This window comes from Triplophysa dalaica, chromosome 1 (assembly GCF_015846415.1).
Source record: "Triplophysa dalaica isolate WHDGS20190420 chromosome 1, ASM1584641v1, whole genome shotgun sequence".
NCBI lineage: Eukaryota > Metazoa > Chordata > Actinopteri > Cypriniformes > Nemacheilidae > Triplophysa > Triplophysa dalaica.
This window is the reverse complement of record NC_079542.1, coordinates 26,941,555-26,960,217: the sequence shown is the minus strand read 5'-3', so window position 1 is coordinate 26,960,217 and position 18,663 is coordinate 26,941,555. Positions and strand designations below refer to the sequence as shown.

Sequence of the window (18,663 nt, the reverse complement as noted above, 5' to 3'; positions counted from 1 at the left end):
ATTCAGATTTCCCAAACCCTTTCAGTTCTACAGCCAGTTGCACCCAGCCTGTTCTCTCTCCCAGTAACCCCTTCAAAAGCACAGCCACGGGTAAGAAGTTTGTGCTCCTACCCTGTTTATGTTTTGGCTTTCAGAGAACAGGAAGTCTCAATACAAGAGAGGATTTTTTTGCAATTGTATGATTCTACATTTCTGGAAAGAAAAGCTTATGCTAGATCAGCAATATTCTCTCTGAAACTTTACACACCAAGTTCTTCTATTGACAACATTAATTTGATTCTTGGTCAGAATCCAAACATTTTTGTTTATTACGAAGGAAACATTGTTGCAATAACTATAAATCTGACGGAGTGTGCTTGGCGATGAATTTTTTAATTGGAAATGTTGGTCTTCCTGTGCAGAACAACTATACCCTAGTCATAATAAATCAAACAAAATACGTACAAAATCTAAACACAAAACCAACACAAACAGTGAGACTGGTAAGTTAGACATATAGGAGGATGAAGTCATGTATTTATTTATAAAGTATTTTGTATTAACTTGGACACTAAGTAATTTAAAACACATACAGTACAGGTATGCAATAAGTAATATACACTCACCTAAAGGATTATTAGGAACACCTGTTCAATTTCTCATTAATGTAATTATGGTGGTGGTGTAATGGTGTGGGGGAAGTTTTCTTGGTACACTTTAGGCCCCTTAGTGCCAATTGGGCATCGTTTAAATGCCACGGCCTCACTGAGCATTGTTTCTGACTATATCCATCCCTTTATGACCACCATGTTCCCATCCTCTGATGGCTACTTCCAGCAGGATAATGCAGCATGTCACAAAGCTCGAATCATTTCAAATTGGTTTCTTGAACATGACAATGAGTTCACTGTACTAAAATGTCCCCCACAGTCACCAGATTTCAACCCAATAGAGCATCTTTGGGATGTGGTGGAACAGGAGCTTTGTGCATCCCACAAATCTCCATCAATTGCAAGATGCTATCCTATCAATATGGGCTAACATTTCTAAAGAATGCTTTCAGCACCTTGTTGAATCAATGCCACGTAGAATTAAGGCAGTTCTGAAGGCGACGTATGGTGTTCCTAATAATCCGTTAGGTGAGTGTAGTGTCACATGTCAAGATGGAAACACAAGTTTACATTAGAGTAGGTATGACAAACACACTCTTTGAGAATGAAGTCTTTGTAAGTTTCTTAGGACATCTCAAGACTTTTGATTTGAACATTTTAATCTGCCTTTGATTGACAGATGACACCTCCTCCTCAGCTGTGTTTCACCAGTCTGTCTCTTTTCCTGCTCCCACCACCCAAAGTGCTTTCTCACACCAACAGTCTAGTAACCAGGAAACCAATGGTGAGTATAGCAAGCTTACGTAAATCTTTAAATTGGCTTAATGGCAGCGAACCACTTGTCCTTAAAATACTTCACTAATCAATTAAAATATTAAGCCAGGAATTAGCACTTCAGAAAGACAATGTCCAGGGCTTCGTAATGCCACTCCCGTCTCTTTATATAGATAAATCGGACGTGCAGTTAACCTCCAATATGTGTTTGTTTATCAGTCTGGCTAGTGTCAAATAATGTAACTATTTATATTTAATTTAATTTATGTTAATATTAATTTATATTATAATTTTATTGTATGATAATTCTATTAAATAAACGATTTGTTAAATTTTGTTGAATGTTAACAATTATTATTGACTAAACAATTAGTTTAAAGGGTCCTGTAGTTTTGTCGCATTTAACGAAACCGTATGGGACATTGACATCTAGCGGTGGAGCTTGGTATTGCAGTCTAAATTCAAAATATTGTAGGGACAAGTTTAAAAGAAGTACAAGTAACAAGTAAATGTTCGGTTTCTTTTACTTGTTATCAGAAATAATCTACATGCACTCTATTATTTGCGAATGTGTACCGGAAGTTAAGGGCAGTCCACGAAAAAAAAAATCCTTTTCTAAAAAACCCTGATTTAACTAGTTTGCTTCAAAAACGTAGAAAAAAAGGGTGCGTATATGAAATGAATTATGTTGATTTTATTCGATTTGTTTAATCCTGCTTATTTGTTTGTAGGTTTTAACTCATTTCCTGCACCTGAGTCTAAGCCCAAAGTCCCACGACCAATGTCTGTCAACCCTTTTACTGTAAGCAAGATCTTTACCAGTGTTCTTACTCAGGACTGTGTGCTAAAAAACCCTGTGTCTAGGTAGCATAAACCATTTGCAGGTCATAGTTAGTTTACTTGCCAATTTCATGATTAAATAACCTTTAACAAAGTTATTATGTTTTCTATACCATGTTTGTATGAGCGCTAAACAAGTGTGTGTGTTTGTGTGTCATTATGTCTATGGGAAGTACCCTATAATGTATAAAAACAACGTGTGTGTGTGTGATTTTGGGAAGGGTAGTTATGGGAGTGTTTAACTTTTTCTTGACTTCTCCTAGGGGAATGTTTACCCTAGCAGAGGAGCTTCGCTGAACCCCTTCATCTGATCCTGAACCAGAGGGGGCTCAACCAGATGATAACAACACCCAACACCTGTCTGATTTCTGACTTTGAGTTTATGTCTGTCTGTTCTTGTATGTTCAATTCTGTGGATGTTTGTTATCATATATTGTACATGTTATTGTTTGTACAAGCTGTGCGAGTGTGTGCTCTTTTTGTATCAGATGCTATAAATCAAGCTATATATGCGTGTGTGTTTGTGTGTGTGGGTTTGCCAAATATCGGAATGTTTTCTGATAGCAGGAGAAACTCAGGTGAAAAGGTGTTTATTAGAACCCTTACCAATTACACACACACATGCACACACACAAGCCGCTGCTTTAACTTTCAGTTACTGCCAAATGATAGTTTCTTGTGCCAACAAAACACAACAAAAACAGTAGCATATTTAAGTTTCGGATTATCTCAGTAATGCATTTGGTTTTTAGGATCCAGCTGCATGTTAATGAGACGGCATAAATGACGCAGACGTTCCTTCACTTATCTGTCTGTGTATGTATGCCGAGCTTATTTCTCCATATTTTGACGTTGATGTTTTTTTTACATGTTTTTAATGTAATTGTGTGAGTATTGTCGGACTGCATGCGCTTCACAAGAGCGGGAAGCTGCTGAATGTACTGCAATTTCATTTATTATGAGGGATTAGTGTATGGACCAAAAACTGTCTAATACTGTCATGCATCCTGTATAATGTAGAGATTGTTTATTTGAAAACAGATTATATAGAACGGTCTTGTATTGAGCTGTATCCATATACATAAAGCTAACTGTTGTATCAATGTGATTCTGTCTATGTGATGCAAATCAAATTGAATTTGCTGCTTTTGGATTTTAATGCAATATCTTTTTAAAACAGCATCATTTATATTTTTCTGTGAAGATCAATATCGCATTATGAATGTATTTGCACTCTATGAACATTAGGGCTTTCAAATATAAATTAAAAAATATTAATTTCAGCCCACGTGACCTAGTCTAATTTTCATGTCCGAATCATCATAGTTTATAACAATATAGTTGCAATTACTGTTTGACATGATATGTCCTGCAGTGTAATAAGTACTTAGATTCCGTTTTATTACTTGCCAAACCACAGGACAAATAAAAGTTAACTGATAAAAATTAGAAGGCAACTAAAATGGCCTAACATCAAATTTAAGGGTGGTCGAAAAATATGCATGTTCTCTTATTCGTGCAGGGTAAGCAGCTAAAATGGACCACTTTTTGGTTACTATCTAAAAGGCTACAGCATCAAATTAAGTGAGCATCAAATATAGTGTGTCAATATATAGTAGGACTATATTGTAATTACAAAGTTATGTAAACATTAGGTAACATTAAAAAACATTTGGTACATATGTTGGTCTTTACCCATAAGCAAAAAATAAAGATTATTTCTCTTTAATAGCTCAGTTATCTCTACACACCAAGGAAGAAAAAAATGTACTCCCTTTATTCTCAAGAATATAAGATTTTTCTTATAGGAAAAAGATACAGAAATCTAACAAATGCCACAAATTGACATTTGTCACAATTTGAGCAACCTTCTGAGAAACAATATGAGAAAAATTAATTTAAACACAACTGAGCTATTAAGAGCAATAAAATATTCCTCATGATACAGATGTAGCTATTGTCGTTTGTTCTCTTCATTTGGATTTTATTCTGTAAAAACAAATGTTTGTCTGCTTTATTTATCAATACACATTTATACATGCACATTGTTAACAAATCAGAAAGTACCCCTTTTGAACTGAAAACTGGTGGCCCATTTTATTTGCCAAAATAGGCAACCACATAAAATTTCTTAATGAAATATATATATATATATATATATATATATATATATACAGATATGTGTGTTTATAAAAACAATACATTTATATTGTATATATATATACAAACTAAAGAAAGAAACCTAAACGCTTACAAACTTATTATCAGTCAGTACTTCAGTATTATCTGCTTTAGACTGCTTAATGTATTACTTAGTAGTATTACTTGACTTGTCACAACCATTTTTGTTCCCCCTTTCAAGTTGAAATACGCCCACCTCATACCAAAGAAATAACTTTAAACAGAACAGATGAAGTGCTGTTGTGGTAACAGATTGCAATCGTTTAAATACTTAACAGGGGAAAAATTACCAGCTTAACCTAAAGGTTATCTAATACTTACCTGCAATGTACCAATTTTTCCGTCAGATGGCGCCCTTGTCTCCAATTTCAGTGCACAATCAAAATTCCTTAACCCCTAAAATAACGGGGTTTTTTTCGTTTTCATTTTTAGAGACTTACACGTACGTTATAGGAAAACGTTCCCGTAACTAGCTGATGAAAATATTATTGTTTTAAATAAACATTTTTGTTATACAGTAATTCCCATCAATTGTCTGCGACCAGATAACAATGTAATAAGGCTTAAGAAATAACGTATGTTTAAGCAGTATTGAGTCAGAACAGCCCAGATTCGAATGAAAACTGATTCTGGTTGGCAGCTTCGTGTTCTACAGCTATAGCCGACTCTCTCCGCCCTCAAACACACACAGACGCATAAACTACACAGGACCGATGAGTGACAGACAGCTTCACAGTAGCGCTGTTCGCTGTGTAGGAGAGGAGGGGTGACGGCGAGCTGTCTACTGTATGTTACTGTAAAAAGATTACTGAACTCTTAAAGCTTCTTTTAAAACGTAGTAGTTGCGCTATTTCTTGCACAGTGCACCGCGTGTGCCCATGTGTGCGCGGCCGTGGACTACGCGCTCACCCATTCAGCTCGACCAATGCCAAGAAAAGGCAGCATTCAATGACATTATTTTGGGAAAGAAACTGATTGTTGCAACCCCTCACGACCTTTACGCACATGAATTTTGCAGAGGAACAGAAGACGGAGGTTACATTTGTTGTTTTTCGCTAATAATAAGGCTTAAAACTTTTCCGCGGTGTTGCGAAAGACACCCAACCGAACCATGGAGAACCAGACCGAACCACAGAGCAGCACCGAGGACGTCCGTAAGAGCGGCTATCTCCGCAAGCAGAAATCCATGCACCGGCGGTACTTCGTGTTACGGACGGCCTCTGAGCGCGGCCCGGCCCGTCTCGAATACTACGAGAATGAGAAGAAATTTAAGGGTAAAGCTCCCTTGCCCAAAAAGGTTCTGGCACTGGAGACGTGCTTCAACATAAACAAACGAGTCGACTCCAAGAATAAACACATGATCGCGCTTTACACACGGGCTGAGAGTTTTGTTGTGGCGGCGGATAATGAGACAGACCAGGAGGAATGGTTTCAAGCGATGGTGGAACTTCAATGCAAGAGTAAGTCTAAAAAATAATGCATCAAGCAGTACTGTGTAAAAGTGATGTAGCTTCTCAACAGAGCGGGGAAATAACGTGTTAACGTGGAAATTTGTTACAGTGTATTATCAATTTCTGTAAGTTTGTGTATATGTTGAACAGAACACACGTGCAATTTGCAAATCCAGTCTTTCCCACGGAATTAATATTAGTTAAGTGGTACATTCTTTGTGTTCTACAGTTAGTGGTGTTGTTGAAATAATAGCACAGTGTTTTTACCTCAGCCCCCCGAGTTGGACAGAGGGGCCTCCTTTGCTTCAGTGTTAAAGAAGGGAAGGACTGTTACTGCAGTTCAACTTCTTCCTCATCCACAATGCCACACTAGGAGCGCATGTTATCGTTTAAAGATCAACTTGCTCAAACAGTAAACTTAAGACACAACGAGAGCTCCCTTTCTCTTAGTGTATTTTTTTCAGACAAGGCAAATATACACTACAGTTTTAAGGTTAGGATCATGGTTGAAATGTTTCTCTTAATCTTACAGATCTTTTGATCTGAAGGTGTATGATTAAATGTTTGTTTTTAAATATAAAAACATAATAGATAAAACACGTTAGCTTCTTTAATTACAAAACTAACATTTTATTAAAAATAAATATTTTTTAATTAAATGATTTATATAACAAACAAAAGCAGGCGAGCATTGGAACTCAGCTGATAAAATCTTGATTTTGGAAGCTGTTTAGTTACAACGTGTCTCCAGTAGTTACACTATATACATTGTTATTCCGTGTTATTTAATAGTTTATTGTTAAAGCCTACTAATTTGTTGAAAATATGAATAAGTATATATTCCCACCAAACATATATGAATATATTACAGTTTCCTTTTACATCTATAAATTTGCATGCTCCATACTTTGAGGAAAGTAATATTATTTATTAGGTCTCTATTAGGCATACAGTGTTTCCAAAGTAACTTTGCAAGATATTTAGAAGAGAATGATACGCAACTATAACACAACCTACACCAGCAAACAAACATGTAGCGTAAAATTAAACAGATTAAAATTTAATGTATTAATTGTTTTCTCCGTAATTCTGGTAAACGAACATCTCAAGTGTCTGTATGCCTAAATAATCTCACTCATTGCTTTTCAAAAAGTTTGCATAATTAACATTATAGCTATACATACTATTTTAAATATTACACAACCTGTAAGTCCTTTTGGGATACACTGGCCTAGAAATGGCAGGTACACTAGTAAAGAGTAAACAGAAGAAAAGGGCAGTGACCGTGACTCCTGCAGCAATTATAGGCCTGCGTGTTCCTTGAGTCCAGGAGATATGACTTAACCCAACATGTGACGCAACCTTTGGAAACCAATAATAAGAGTCCAAGGTGCTATTACTCAGCTAGCAATTATATAATGAGGGCATAATGAAAGCCCAAGCCATATGGCATGCAATTTTTCTTTCGAAAATGCATACAGGTTGTGAAGATGTTATGTTTGCAAAGAGTTACTACATTTTATTGATGTATACTTAATGCCTAGTGCATGATTTACAAATGGAACGAAAACTAATGTGTTTTTTAGAGTGGGTGCAAAGGAGAAGACACCATAAGATGAAAGGGTCAAGCTGGACATGACCTTACAGTTGTCGTCAATAAACCCCCAAATGGATAACTGGCTACATTAACTGATTTGCTGATCACACATTTTGACATCTGTCTTAATTCTGTAGTCACAAAGATTCCTGCTGGGATTGAACTGTTGATGGGACTGTGAGATGACCTGTAACACGTTTTCTGTGCTTACTTTTACATACGTTCTATGTTCAACAAAGAAGCTGTTCTGAAGTAATCTAAAGTCCTCTACCGTCCAAATTATTCTGGCGATGAACTTTCAGTAACCACTTTAATCTGCTTTGATTTTTTTCAATTTGGAGTTCACTGAATATGTGGTGCAACCCATTTCTCTTAAATTACTTAATTCATTCATTCACTTGCATCAATGTTAAAGCTGCGATTCCCTGCGATGCCACTTTTCAAACTTATGTAATGTTGCTGTTAGGAGCATAAACAATATCTGAAAAATGATAAAGCTCAAAGTTCAATGTCAAGCGAGATATTGTCTTTAATAGAATTCGCTTTTCAAGGACTACAGAGAACAGCTGGAAGCGGACTACATTCCTATATATTCCTGGTAAATAATGTCACTATTCCAAGGTTTTGAAAAACCTCTGCCCAAAGGAATATACCAAAAAAGGGGCAAGGCCTTCCTTAGAGAAGCGGAAGAGTAGTGTTTGGTCATCAGAGATTCTAAACATGTTACTGAGGTGCGAAATTAATGACTTTCACTTTCATCACAGTCCTACAGCTGGTAATAAGAATTCTGCTACACACATTCTAAGATAACCAACAGTCGATAACAGCTTACATGACTGGGCTGTAAAAGCTGTTCTGTGTAATACACTGAAATCTCCTTTGAAGTCCTGTTTGCAAATATCTCCTGGTCAATCTGCTTGTTTTATTACCCAACTACGGTCCAAAATAAAAAGGCAAAACTAATGCTTCTGTTATTAGTGTTAATCAATACAATGATCCAATCGGTCCCAAAAAATTGTGATCTCTAACAAAGATTGACGTTTGCACATGCACCGTTACACTTCGAGCAATCTGCATGTGTTTACCTGATGAAGTGAAGTTGATGACATTGTTACTGTTTATTGCTAAAAGCCAAAGCTTATGAAAACACGTGCACTTAGAGCGGACCAACCAATCACAACAGCCTGAGAAGAAATCCAGTCTTTTGGCTAGACGAGGGACATCGGTAAACATATTCTCATCATTTAAACATAAAGCGTTTTGTGAAACTCGAAACATGAACATCCATTGTTAAACACCCCCAAAAAAACATAATGCCGACAACGATAACAGATAATCCTTTAACATTAGAAGCCGATAACCGATATATAGCCGATATAAAGTATCTAAATATTAGAATATAATTCCCTTAGACTGAATCAAAAGGCAAAAAGTGGATAACTGCTTTTATTTGAAAACATTGATTGCAGAAAACAAGGTAACTATTAGTTCCCTTTTTCTCCCTGAAAATCATGTACCAAGCCTACTTTAAATTAGTTAACGGTTCTTTAACCTTCAAACTTTTCTGGTATATTTTTTAGTTAATAAACAAATTTTAGCTGTTCAACCCAGAAAATTGTACTTTAGTGTCACATTTCTAACAGGTTTCAAGACAGAAAGCATTCAGACAGCAGTCCGATTCAAACAATATGCTATATGTCTCTTCATTTACATATTCATAAATACTGTATCTATATACTGTACCTTCATCAACAATGTTTTGCCAATAGCAGTAAGTGAATGATCACAACAGTAAGACAGCACTGTACAGTATTTTAACTGTGACCAGCGTGCAGCTGAAGAAGTTTAAGCAGAGGAAATTAATTATTGGCTATAATATATCGGCCTAAATTGTATTATTGGCCGATACTGATAACTTTAAAAATGACCATTTATCGGCCGATAATTTATCGTGCATCCCTAATTTACATATCATTATTTTTCACTCCAGACTTTGATCTTTGCTACTTTGTGATTAAATTGGTAATCATAACCAAGTAGGCCTAAACAATTGTGGCTTGGGAGTTCAGTGATGCAACCGAATATTTTCCCTTTGACGTGTGTTTTGGACTTCAAACTGTATTTCATCAGTATATTCCTGACCAACCACATATGGAACATAGAAACCACAGGCATTGAGTTCACTAACTGTGGAAAGTTTTTAAAACAACTGAAGAACCTTGCTCAGCTTGAACCTTACATGTACAGTATGTACAAGCAAAGCTGAATGACGTTTGCATAAACAGTATTATCAATGGTGCATACAGTAAAGAGAATATTTTGAGAAGAATAAGATTCCTGGGATTTATTAGGAAATCCAATTAAACAAATATTGAAAGTCGGAGCTGTGACATTTTATGTCCGGTATCTGTGCAAATGCTAACGGTGAGGATAAGTAAGGCTAGAGAAACAGTTATTCTTACATTGGCACCTCTGACTGATATGGTCAATATTTCCAGTTAATGGAATCTTGTATTTCAAGATTAAATTATTAAGGTTAAAAGCTTTTTTTTAACAAATTAATAAGAAGTATTTTATTTAATCAAAAACTGCATCCAGTAGTTAGTCTCATCATGCATGAAACACAAAGCCTCTTCTGACTTTTCAGAACACTGAAATGTTTGTATAGAAAGAAACAGAAGTGACCTTTATGAAATGTTCAATGCTTAATGTGATGCTACCTTCTTTACCTTTTAACCAGCACCATGGCATTGCCCATGCTGTCCAGGGCAGTGTGAGTTTTTGTGTACACTTGTCAGTGGCTGAGCTGCTTCTCTGGCTCTTCCCTAATCCTCACTCATCTGCTTAATATGCTGGTAATTATTGTCTATGTGAGATCTTGGACACACACACATGCAAACACCTCATGAATGGCAGTAAGAGCGTGTACTATTTTAACTGCTAAATCTGATGTAATAAAGTGGATAACAGAGGTTTTGAGTCTGCTTTACAGCTGCTTAAATCTGGTTTAACCCTTATGTACCCCATTATACAATATTACTTGTCCTTAGATGCGTTTAAACATAGACTTACCCTGAAGACTGTTTAACTCCCCAACCAGTGACAAAAATATACGCTAGGCTCCTCTGTGTGTATATCAAGCTTTTCTCCTGTAATGGCTCTTGACCGTAAAATGATATAGTCATGTTATTATAAATATAATTGTATAAACAGTTATTTAAATTTATATAGTAACCTAAATAAGGAGACAACATTCAGGGTTAAGCAAGTAGAGGCTGTATGTCTTACTGATCCATGGGAAACACCTTCAGTCTGCGATACAAGCTTAACAAATATCTTTATGTTAAAATGTTGGTCAGAAGTCGGCTTGATTTCTCACATCATGCACACAGATATACAGTAGGCATGCAATATGAGCCAAAGCTGACTTCATTTTCTGGTTTCCTGATTTAATAAACAACGTCATGAAATGGACTTCTATTGTTGTGTTTTGTTACGGTTGATCTCTGAGGCAAAGAGAGGTTGTTGAGTTTATTTGTGCAGAAATTGATTCCTTGAAAACATGATAATCATAATAAATTGATGTCGAAAAATACATAAATTAAAAGGCAATTGTGTTGTGTGGAAGAAGTCACTCAGTTGCTGAGGCACCACAGAAAATGTATTGGAAATGACTGGCTTTTCGTGGAAATTTGCTCTCATTGTTTTGCATGGCCAATTTTGAGTTAAAAACATTTGCTTTTAGAGTGTTTAACTCTAAATTAGACACCTTTCACAATGTACAAAACAGCAGAGTGGAGCTATAATATGTACAATTGCTGGGATAAAAGCAACTACCTCGAGGTTTGTGCTTGGGAGAAAATTATGTGACTGCTCAGTCTGGTGCTGGTGTGGACAGCAGAACTCTTTAATCACTCTAGCTCTGGTTTGGCAAAGTAAGAGCCACAAATACATTTCCATGTGGCACTGAAGCTAAAAACCACAAGCTGATTTGGAAACGTCATGATAATGCTGACCAGCAAAGTGTTCATCTAGGTTAAAATGGCAATCCTGGCATTTGTGTGTTTTTTGAGTGTGTGCTGTGAAAGTGTGTGCTGTGATAACAGAAAACACATGTGCGAAAGAAACTTTATTACAGATGCCATGTTTGTGTGTAGGGGGCGCTTCATTTATCTGTTTTTGTCCCTGTTTACGAAAGAAATAGGTTGCAGAGGGAGACTTTAGACATGCAGGGACACTTGGCTGCGGAAGGCTCTCATGCGCACATTCCCAGCTGTTTCTTTCCTTTCCTTCTTGTTTTGCTTATCTTAATAGCACCAGGTGAAGGGAAGATCAGGACTGGACTTTGGTCTTACATAGAGCAGTTGGCTATTATTTTAAAACGCTTTGCTGACATGGATACAAATCTTACCAGTTCTGGTTTAAAATGTTTCATACAACAGTTGTCTATTTTTAGCTTTGATCTGTTTAATGTGCTGTTATTTGACCTATTTACTTTCTCCTGTCTGTTTTCAGAAACAGATGGAAACCAAAACCATAAAAAAATCTTGTGTTCAATATCACATAATTCTTAGTAATTTCAGTAAAATTGTTTATTGTTCTTATTTACAGTTGTTTGACTCTTTATTTTGTATGTAAAGATTAAAATGCAAGGATCGGTATTAGAAATTAAATGTTAACCTTTCATTTTTGAGTAGAAAACATTTTGAGTCAACATCCTTATTTATGCATTTATGTATGCAGACAGCTGCGGTTGCACAGCATCTATGCTTTCAAAACAACGCTTACGTAACTGTGCCTGTTCCCCTCTAAACCCTGCTCCCCCTCCTCACTAAACCCCTCTGCTGGTGTAAGGTAACACACATACTGCCAGCGCTACTTCACTCAACTCCTCCTCAAAAATGCAGAAAGTGAGCATGATGGCAGAAATCTCATAGAGCTTAGCATTTTAAGTGAGGTCTATACCTGAAACTAGAACTAGACCTGGTTGTGGTAAAAAAGTAAGTTTAAGGTTATTTTCTTGAGTTGCTGATGTGTTTTATGATCGGTGCCATGTCACTGCTGTAGTGACCTTGCTACACCACACGGCATTTGTATTTGTGACCTACTTTCTTAGCCTTTGTGTCAGCTGAACAATTAATGAATGTGTCAGCCTATTTTAAGGGCTAGTTCACTCCAAAATAAAAATTCTGTAATTTACTCACCATCATGTAATTTCATACATGTACAAATGACTTTGCTCTGATACTTTGCTCTGAACACAGAGAAAGGTATTTGGAAGAATGTTATTCATTTTCAGTTCCGGAACATCATTGAAATTGAATTGAGGAAAAATTAAATGGTAGTCAAAGGTTCCCCTGTTTATTTTCCAAAATTCTTCAAAATATCTAATTTTGTGTTCAACAGAACAAAAAAGATGTTAATAAAAATGATGATGTTCCAGAACTGAAAATGACTGACATTCTTCCAAATATCTTTCTCTGTGTTCATCAGAACAAAGAAATTCATACAGGTTTGAAACAACCTGATGGTGAGTAAACGATAACAGGGTATCCCTTTAAGGAAGGTTTGCCATTATGCTAAAATGGATTTACAGTGTTTATTAACAAGCAGACAAATAATGATTTGTATTTGTACAGGTTTCTATACATAAAAGTCATACTAAAAATGATGTTTGTTTGAAAATGTAAAAATGCAGAAAGTTTTCTGTGAGGGTTAATGAACAGAATAAACAGTTGGTAAAGTATAAAAGTCATTATATCTATAAAGTCTCCACAACTTAAAACATACAACTTTTGTGTGATTACGCATGTGTTAGTGTTTGAAAGGGCAGTGTGTGGGGGCATGTGTGCGTGTGTGTGTGTATGTGTGAAATACAACCATGGCAGGGGGAAACAGATCAGGCAAAGGGCTAATCTCATATTTAATCTGAACTGAAAAAAATAAATATTTGCCTTGGCTCTCTGTGCGTTTAATGCATGTGACAATACCTTCTTGCATATATTTATTTCAAGTCTATTGACAATTGTTAGAATAAAAATTATTTGTGATTTATTTTATTGTTGCATTGTGTAATTGTGGGAAAATAGACTTATATTATAAAACTCTCTCTGTCCTATATTGTTCTGAAAAAAGACCCATACTCACATTATTGGTTGAGACAGACGTTGACTGATCAGTCAGACCATTAAAGCAAACAGATCAATGTTTTGAAACCAAACAGAGTTTACAGTGTTTCAGAGAAATGAACATATGAAACACTTGCTAATATTTACCTCTGCATGTCAAGTTGGGATCGCAGAAAGTATTTTAACCTATAATAAATTAGACACTTGATATTTAAAGTAATATTTCAAGCTATTTCCCTGGTCTATTTTTAATAGTTTTACGTATATTCGTCAAAGCTTTAAGAAGATGCTGATTTATTCAAGACTCTGCTTCTATGATTTTTGGAGGTGTCATGCTAGTGTTCACATAAGCCCTTGTAATTGTAGAAGTACTGTGAAATTCTCTTCTCATTAGATCAGCAGCCAGTTGCTGCTAAAAGTGACATGTTCACCTATTCTGGCACTGAATACTCAGCTCTTTTATTTGTTGCAATGTTGTTGATCGCCAGATGTGATTTATTTATCAGATATAAAAGAGAGAGATCCAGATGTACAGATTTTATGTTCTTTTAAGTTCAAGGACTTTGGACAGATAAATTAACTACAAAAGAATAAAACCTATGAGTGTCGTCTTTCACAAAATGAGGGACAGCTGTTAAATGGTGTACACCGGGATCTCACATTGGTATTTCACTCAACTTTTCATCAGAGGTGTTTGCTAAGGCAAGCAAGCATTACTTTTATTGTTACTTATAGGAGGTGCAAATGTACAGATTTTCAGAAGTCATTGGGTTATCTGCATGTTATCCGCTAGTTTAGTGTCAGGAAATGGCACGAGAAGAACCGAAGCGCAGGCAGCGGTGCAAGAAACACTGAACTTTAATGATAAAACAAATCACCCACAAAGGAGGAAACTATTGCAAAACACAAACTTCAAACAAACTATTCCCAAAATAAGAAAACTAGACTTACACTAAAATGACAGGAACCAGACATACTAATGACACGGCATGAAACACGAAAAGGTAATCCAAAGACACGGTCAAGAAACCATCATGCAAAACGAATGACCACAGGACAATAGAGAGGGCATTTTAAAGGGGAACTAAAAAGAGAGATAACAATGGGCAGGTGTGGGTAATGAAGGCGGGAAGCTAAACGAGAGAACGAGAGGGGCGGGGCTATAGACGAGTCCGCAGAGAGCGATTAGTGAATAATAATAATAATTAATTGCATTTATATAGCGCTTTTCTGGACACTCAAAGCGCTTTACATTGAAGGGGGAATCTACTCAACCACCACCACCAATGTGCTGCATCCACCTGGATAATGCAACGGCATCCATATTTCACCAGAACGCCCATCACACACCAGTTTTTTGGTGGAGAGGAGACAGAGTTACGAAGCCAATTAGTACATATGGGGATGATTCGGAGGCCATGATGTATAGAGGCTTATGGGCAAATTTGGGATTTTTAATGACCACAGAGAGTCAGGACCTCGGTTTAAGGTCTCATCCGAAAGACAATTACATTGACCTGGTGAGTCAGCTTTACTCAAAGTTAAGTGAAAGTTAAGTATTCTATCATCATTTACTTACTCTCTTGTCATCTCAAACCTGTATGACTTTATTCCGCAGAACACAAAATAAGATATTTTGAAGAATGTTGTTAACTTGCACCCATTCACTTGCATTGGTTTTGTGTCCATACTATAGAAGTGAATGGGGGCCATTGCTGTGGGTCACCAACTTTCTTCAAAATATTTTATTTTTATCTTCTTGTGTTTTGCAAAAGAATGAAAGTCATTAAGGTTCTAAATGACAAGAGGGTAAGGAAAAGGTGACAGTTGTGATATAGTGGTAAGAGAGTTGGACTCGTAGCCAGAAGGTTGCTGGTTCAATTCTCAGTGCCTTCCAGGAAATAACTGAAGTGCCCTTGATCAAGGCACTTTACCCCTGTTTGCTCTGCAGTGATAGCTGCCCACTGTACCCTACTTGTAAGTCGCTTTGGATAAAAGCGTCTGCCAAGTGAATACAAGTAAAATGTGACAGACGTTCATTTTTGGGTGAACTATCCCTTTAGGGATTTGCTTGGGGGTAGTTTGGGCAAATTAGAACTCCCGTTCAATGTGTTGCCTAGAAAACTGTAGAATCTTCTTCCTCTTGAAAAAAAATGTAAACTGGACCTGTCTTTGTCTGAAAGCAGCTTTCGGGAGAATGCATGGATTATCATATGTCTATGACTCATCTAATGCAGGCTACCAGTTTCACAGCGGCTTACATCACATGAAATCACATACACACACAGTGTGACAAACCACGTTAGAAAGAAACATCTCATGTGTTCTTTCAGGAGAAAGAACACACACAGTTTTGTTACCACAACAGGAAAATTCTGGAAACTGTAACGAATATGTTGGTTAGACAACAGAGGAGGGTGTCCTCTCTTCTGTACGCCACAGTGTGCTTTTTGAACACATGGTTATAATCATTTCATTTGTGTTGTAAGCGTTGTGATGCTTCGATTCACAGTAAGAGGCTGGGTATAATGACATGTAATGCTTTGGGGTACTAGAGCAAGATGTTTCCAAATAGTACTCAAAAATACCCTTACATTTACATTTATGCATTTGGCAGATGCTTTGATCCAAAGCGATTTACATTACATTGTATTATACATTTGTTTCTGACTACATGACTATCCGAACCCATGACCAGGCAGTGTTTGACCACACACACACATAAACTTCAAACATTTTAATGATGTACCCCAGTTTCACAAACACCACAGGACTACTAAATCGATAATATAGTGTATATTAATAAATTGTATGACTGAGCATGCACTTAACCAGTGAAACACCAGCTTGGCTAGACTGATATAGAACTTTACCTTGGTTTTTATTAAGGCTTCAATGAGATGACTGGCCCTGGTTAATGGCACAAAGATTATTCTAGTGGAGGAAGGGTTTGTCTCTGGATGCGAAATAAATGAGTGCAGATTTTATGCATTGTTTTAAAATCAGGCCGTTTTATAAAGTGTCATTCTTTTCATTTGTTCCACCTGTCTGTGTGTTGCAGAACACACCGCTATTATACAATTCTGAGTTCCTTTCTCTTTTTCGTGGATCAGCATTGTCGTGGCTGTCACACAAAAATTAACATAAGTTTTTTTCTGCAGAGCATCATGTCAGACTAAGGAGAGATCGATAGGTGTGGTGTCATTTGGCTGTCAAATTATCGCTTTAACAAAATGAACAGAAGTTTTAGAAATATATGAGAACACACTTTATTTTCACGCATGCAGACTTTTATCTGAAGGGAGACTGCACTGATTCTTGCCCTACCGGTTTTTATGATGCAGCTGTAACGTTTCTTCCATTGCTTCCACTGTCTGAATGGATGTTTTTGAAATACAATGACCTGGAGCTTCAATGAGTCCATTCGGCCGTGCACGTGCGCAGCTTAAAGAGAACATTGGTTGTAATATTTCTGTACCAATGCTTTACATTTTTAACCATAAATTGCCTGTGAGTATACAGTAATTTGCGAAACCCTTGCAGTTCTACTGTAGTCCCCCTATTGTCCGCGGTCCCCGTATGAAGACTCCTGCTGTAATATCTTTATTTAAAGCCAAACAAACTTTATTTTAACCCTTTCCGCACCACGAGCGCTGCTTCTCCCACCAAGAGCAGGTAAATAACGTTAAATAAACGCAACACGGGAGTGGGAGGGAATGGGAGTCATTCTTCCGGGATGGGACGGGATTTCCCCCCAGTTTATTCGTGGGATTAGGATGGGACGGGATTTCCCCCCAGTTTATTCGTGGGATTAGGATGGGACGGGATTTTTTCCGTGTCACCCTCTAGTGCAAACCTGAGAGAGTAATGATTTCCATAAGCAAGTCTTTTGGAACAAGATGCAGAAGATTAAGAAAAGCCCTCAAATGTAAAACAGATTTAAAGAATGAGATCCTACAGGATCATGAACATCTCATGGTTGTTTCACAGAGCTGTTTGTTGTAGGAGATTCTGGGAAGATTTGCCAGGACTGTGTGAGAAAGAGAGAATAGTGAATACCTTGTCAACTGATTTGCACTGCTTAACATTTTTATTTTGTGATTTGGGTTAGCATTTGGAAACTTATCTTTAAAAAGATAGATTTGACTGGGAATTTGAGATTGTATACTTTATCAGTATGAAGATACCAAACGACTCACTATTAAGCCATTTCTTCCTCAGAGAGCTAATTGCCCATAGCATTGTTCCCTTTAGTTTTGTCCAATCACTGTTTATCTGTGTTGAAAAATCTGAGTGTTTCTTTTCTGATATTTGATATATTTTAATGTTTCCTTTTTTAATCTTTATGACTGTAATTGTAACAGAGGAGCCTGTCTTAGGGGCCTCAGACAGTTTGCTAGGCTGTTAAGGCAGGTGCACACATTTTAAACACAAGCCCTGTAATGGTAGTCTGGCAAAGCCTTATCTACATACTGAAGGTCTGGAACTTATCGACGCTTTCTTTGGAATGGCCCGCCCAAGAGGCCATATGACCGACAGGTAATGTATGGAACCATTCACGTTTCGTTTTGTGCCGCGTCACGTTTAGAGTCATGGAAATGTCACCGAGTAACAGACCGATGTACATTCACGGATGTGTAAAAAGTTAACAGAAACAACAATGTTTAAATTTAAAGCCATGAACTTCGCATACTTTTAAGAATTGAGCGTTTAGTCTATCGTGATGAATACTTGAATACGGTGATGAACCGTTGTAAACACGACAGCCTACTTCTTAGATCAGAAGTCTTTGTTGTTTCGAAGCGGGCCGTTAAAGAACGCGACACGCATGTCTCCCCGAAATCCTGTGAAAATGAACCAATCAGATGACGTGCTGAAGTGTTTCCAGAAAGGACGGCGTGACGTCTGAGGCTGAGAATACTGTAAGCGTAACTTTGGAAAACCAGAGGAAACATTTGTTTGTGAGGGGGTTAAACAATTTGCAGGTTTAAACAATGCTTCTGGGAAGGTAAATTTGTGTTTTGGCTTAGCTTGTTGGAGCTCTGATACATAAATAACTTCTTGTTATGGAGTAATGAGGCTATTGACATAGTTTATCATTT

At 36.9% G+C, this 18,663-nt stretch overlaps 2 protein-coding genes across 3 annotated transcripts in view; both read left to right on the top strand.

Annotated features, from left to right (window-relative positions):
• agfg2 (ArfGAP with FG repeats 2) overlaps positions 1–3,487 on the top strand; it is a 36,496-nt gene extending 33,009 nt beyond the window's left edge. For both annotated transcript variants that reach the window (XM_056753770.1, XM_056753761.1), the window contains 4 exons: positions 7–90; positions 1,270–1,374; positions 2,096–2,166; positions 2,468–3,487. In XM_056753770.1, the coding sequence (XP_056609748.1) occupies positions 7–90; positions 1,270–1,374; positions 2,096–2,166; positions 2,468–2,515 (308 nt within the window). In that variant the 3' untranslated portion in view covers positions 2,516–3,487. The remainder of the gene's footprint in view (positions 1–6; positions 91–1,269; positions 1,375–2,095; positions 2,167–2,467) is intronic.
• Positions 3,488–5,002: 1,515 nt separating this feature from the next.
• The window catches only part of si:ch73-335l21.1 (insulin receptor substrate 1-B), a 40,435-nt gene continuing 26,774 nt past the window's right edge, over positions 5,003–18,663 (top strand). The window contains exon 1 of the mRNA XM_056753751.1: positions 5,003–5,845. Within this exon, the coding sequence (XP_056609729.1) occupies positions 5,497–5,845 (349 nt within the window). The 5' untranslated portion in view covers positions 5,003–5,496. The remainder of the gene's footprint in view (positions 5,846–18,663) is intronic.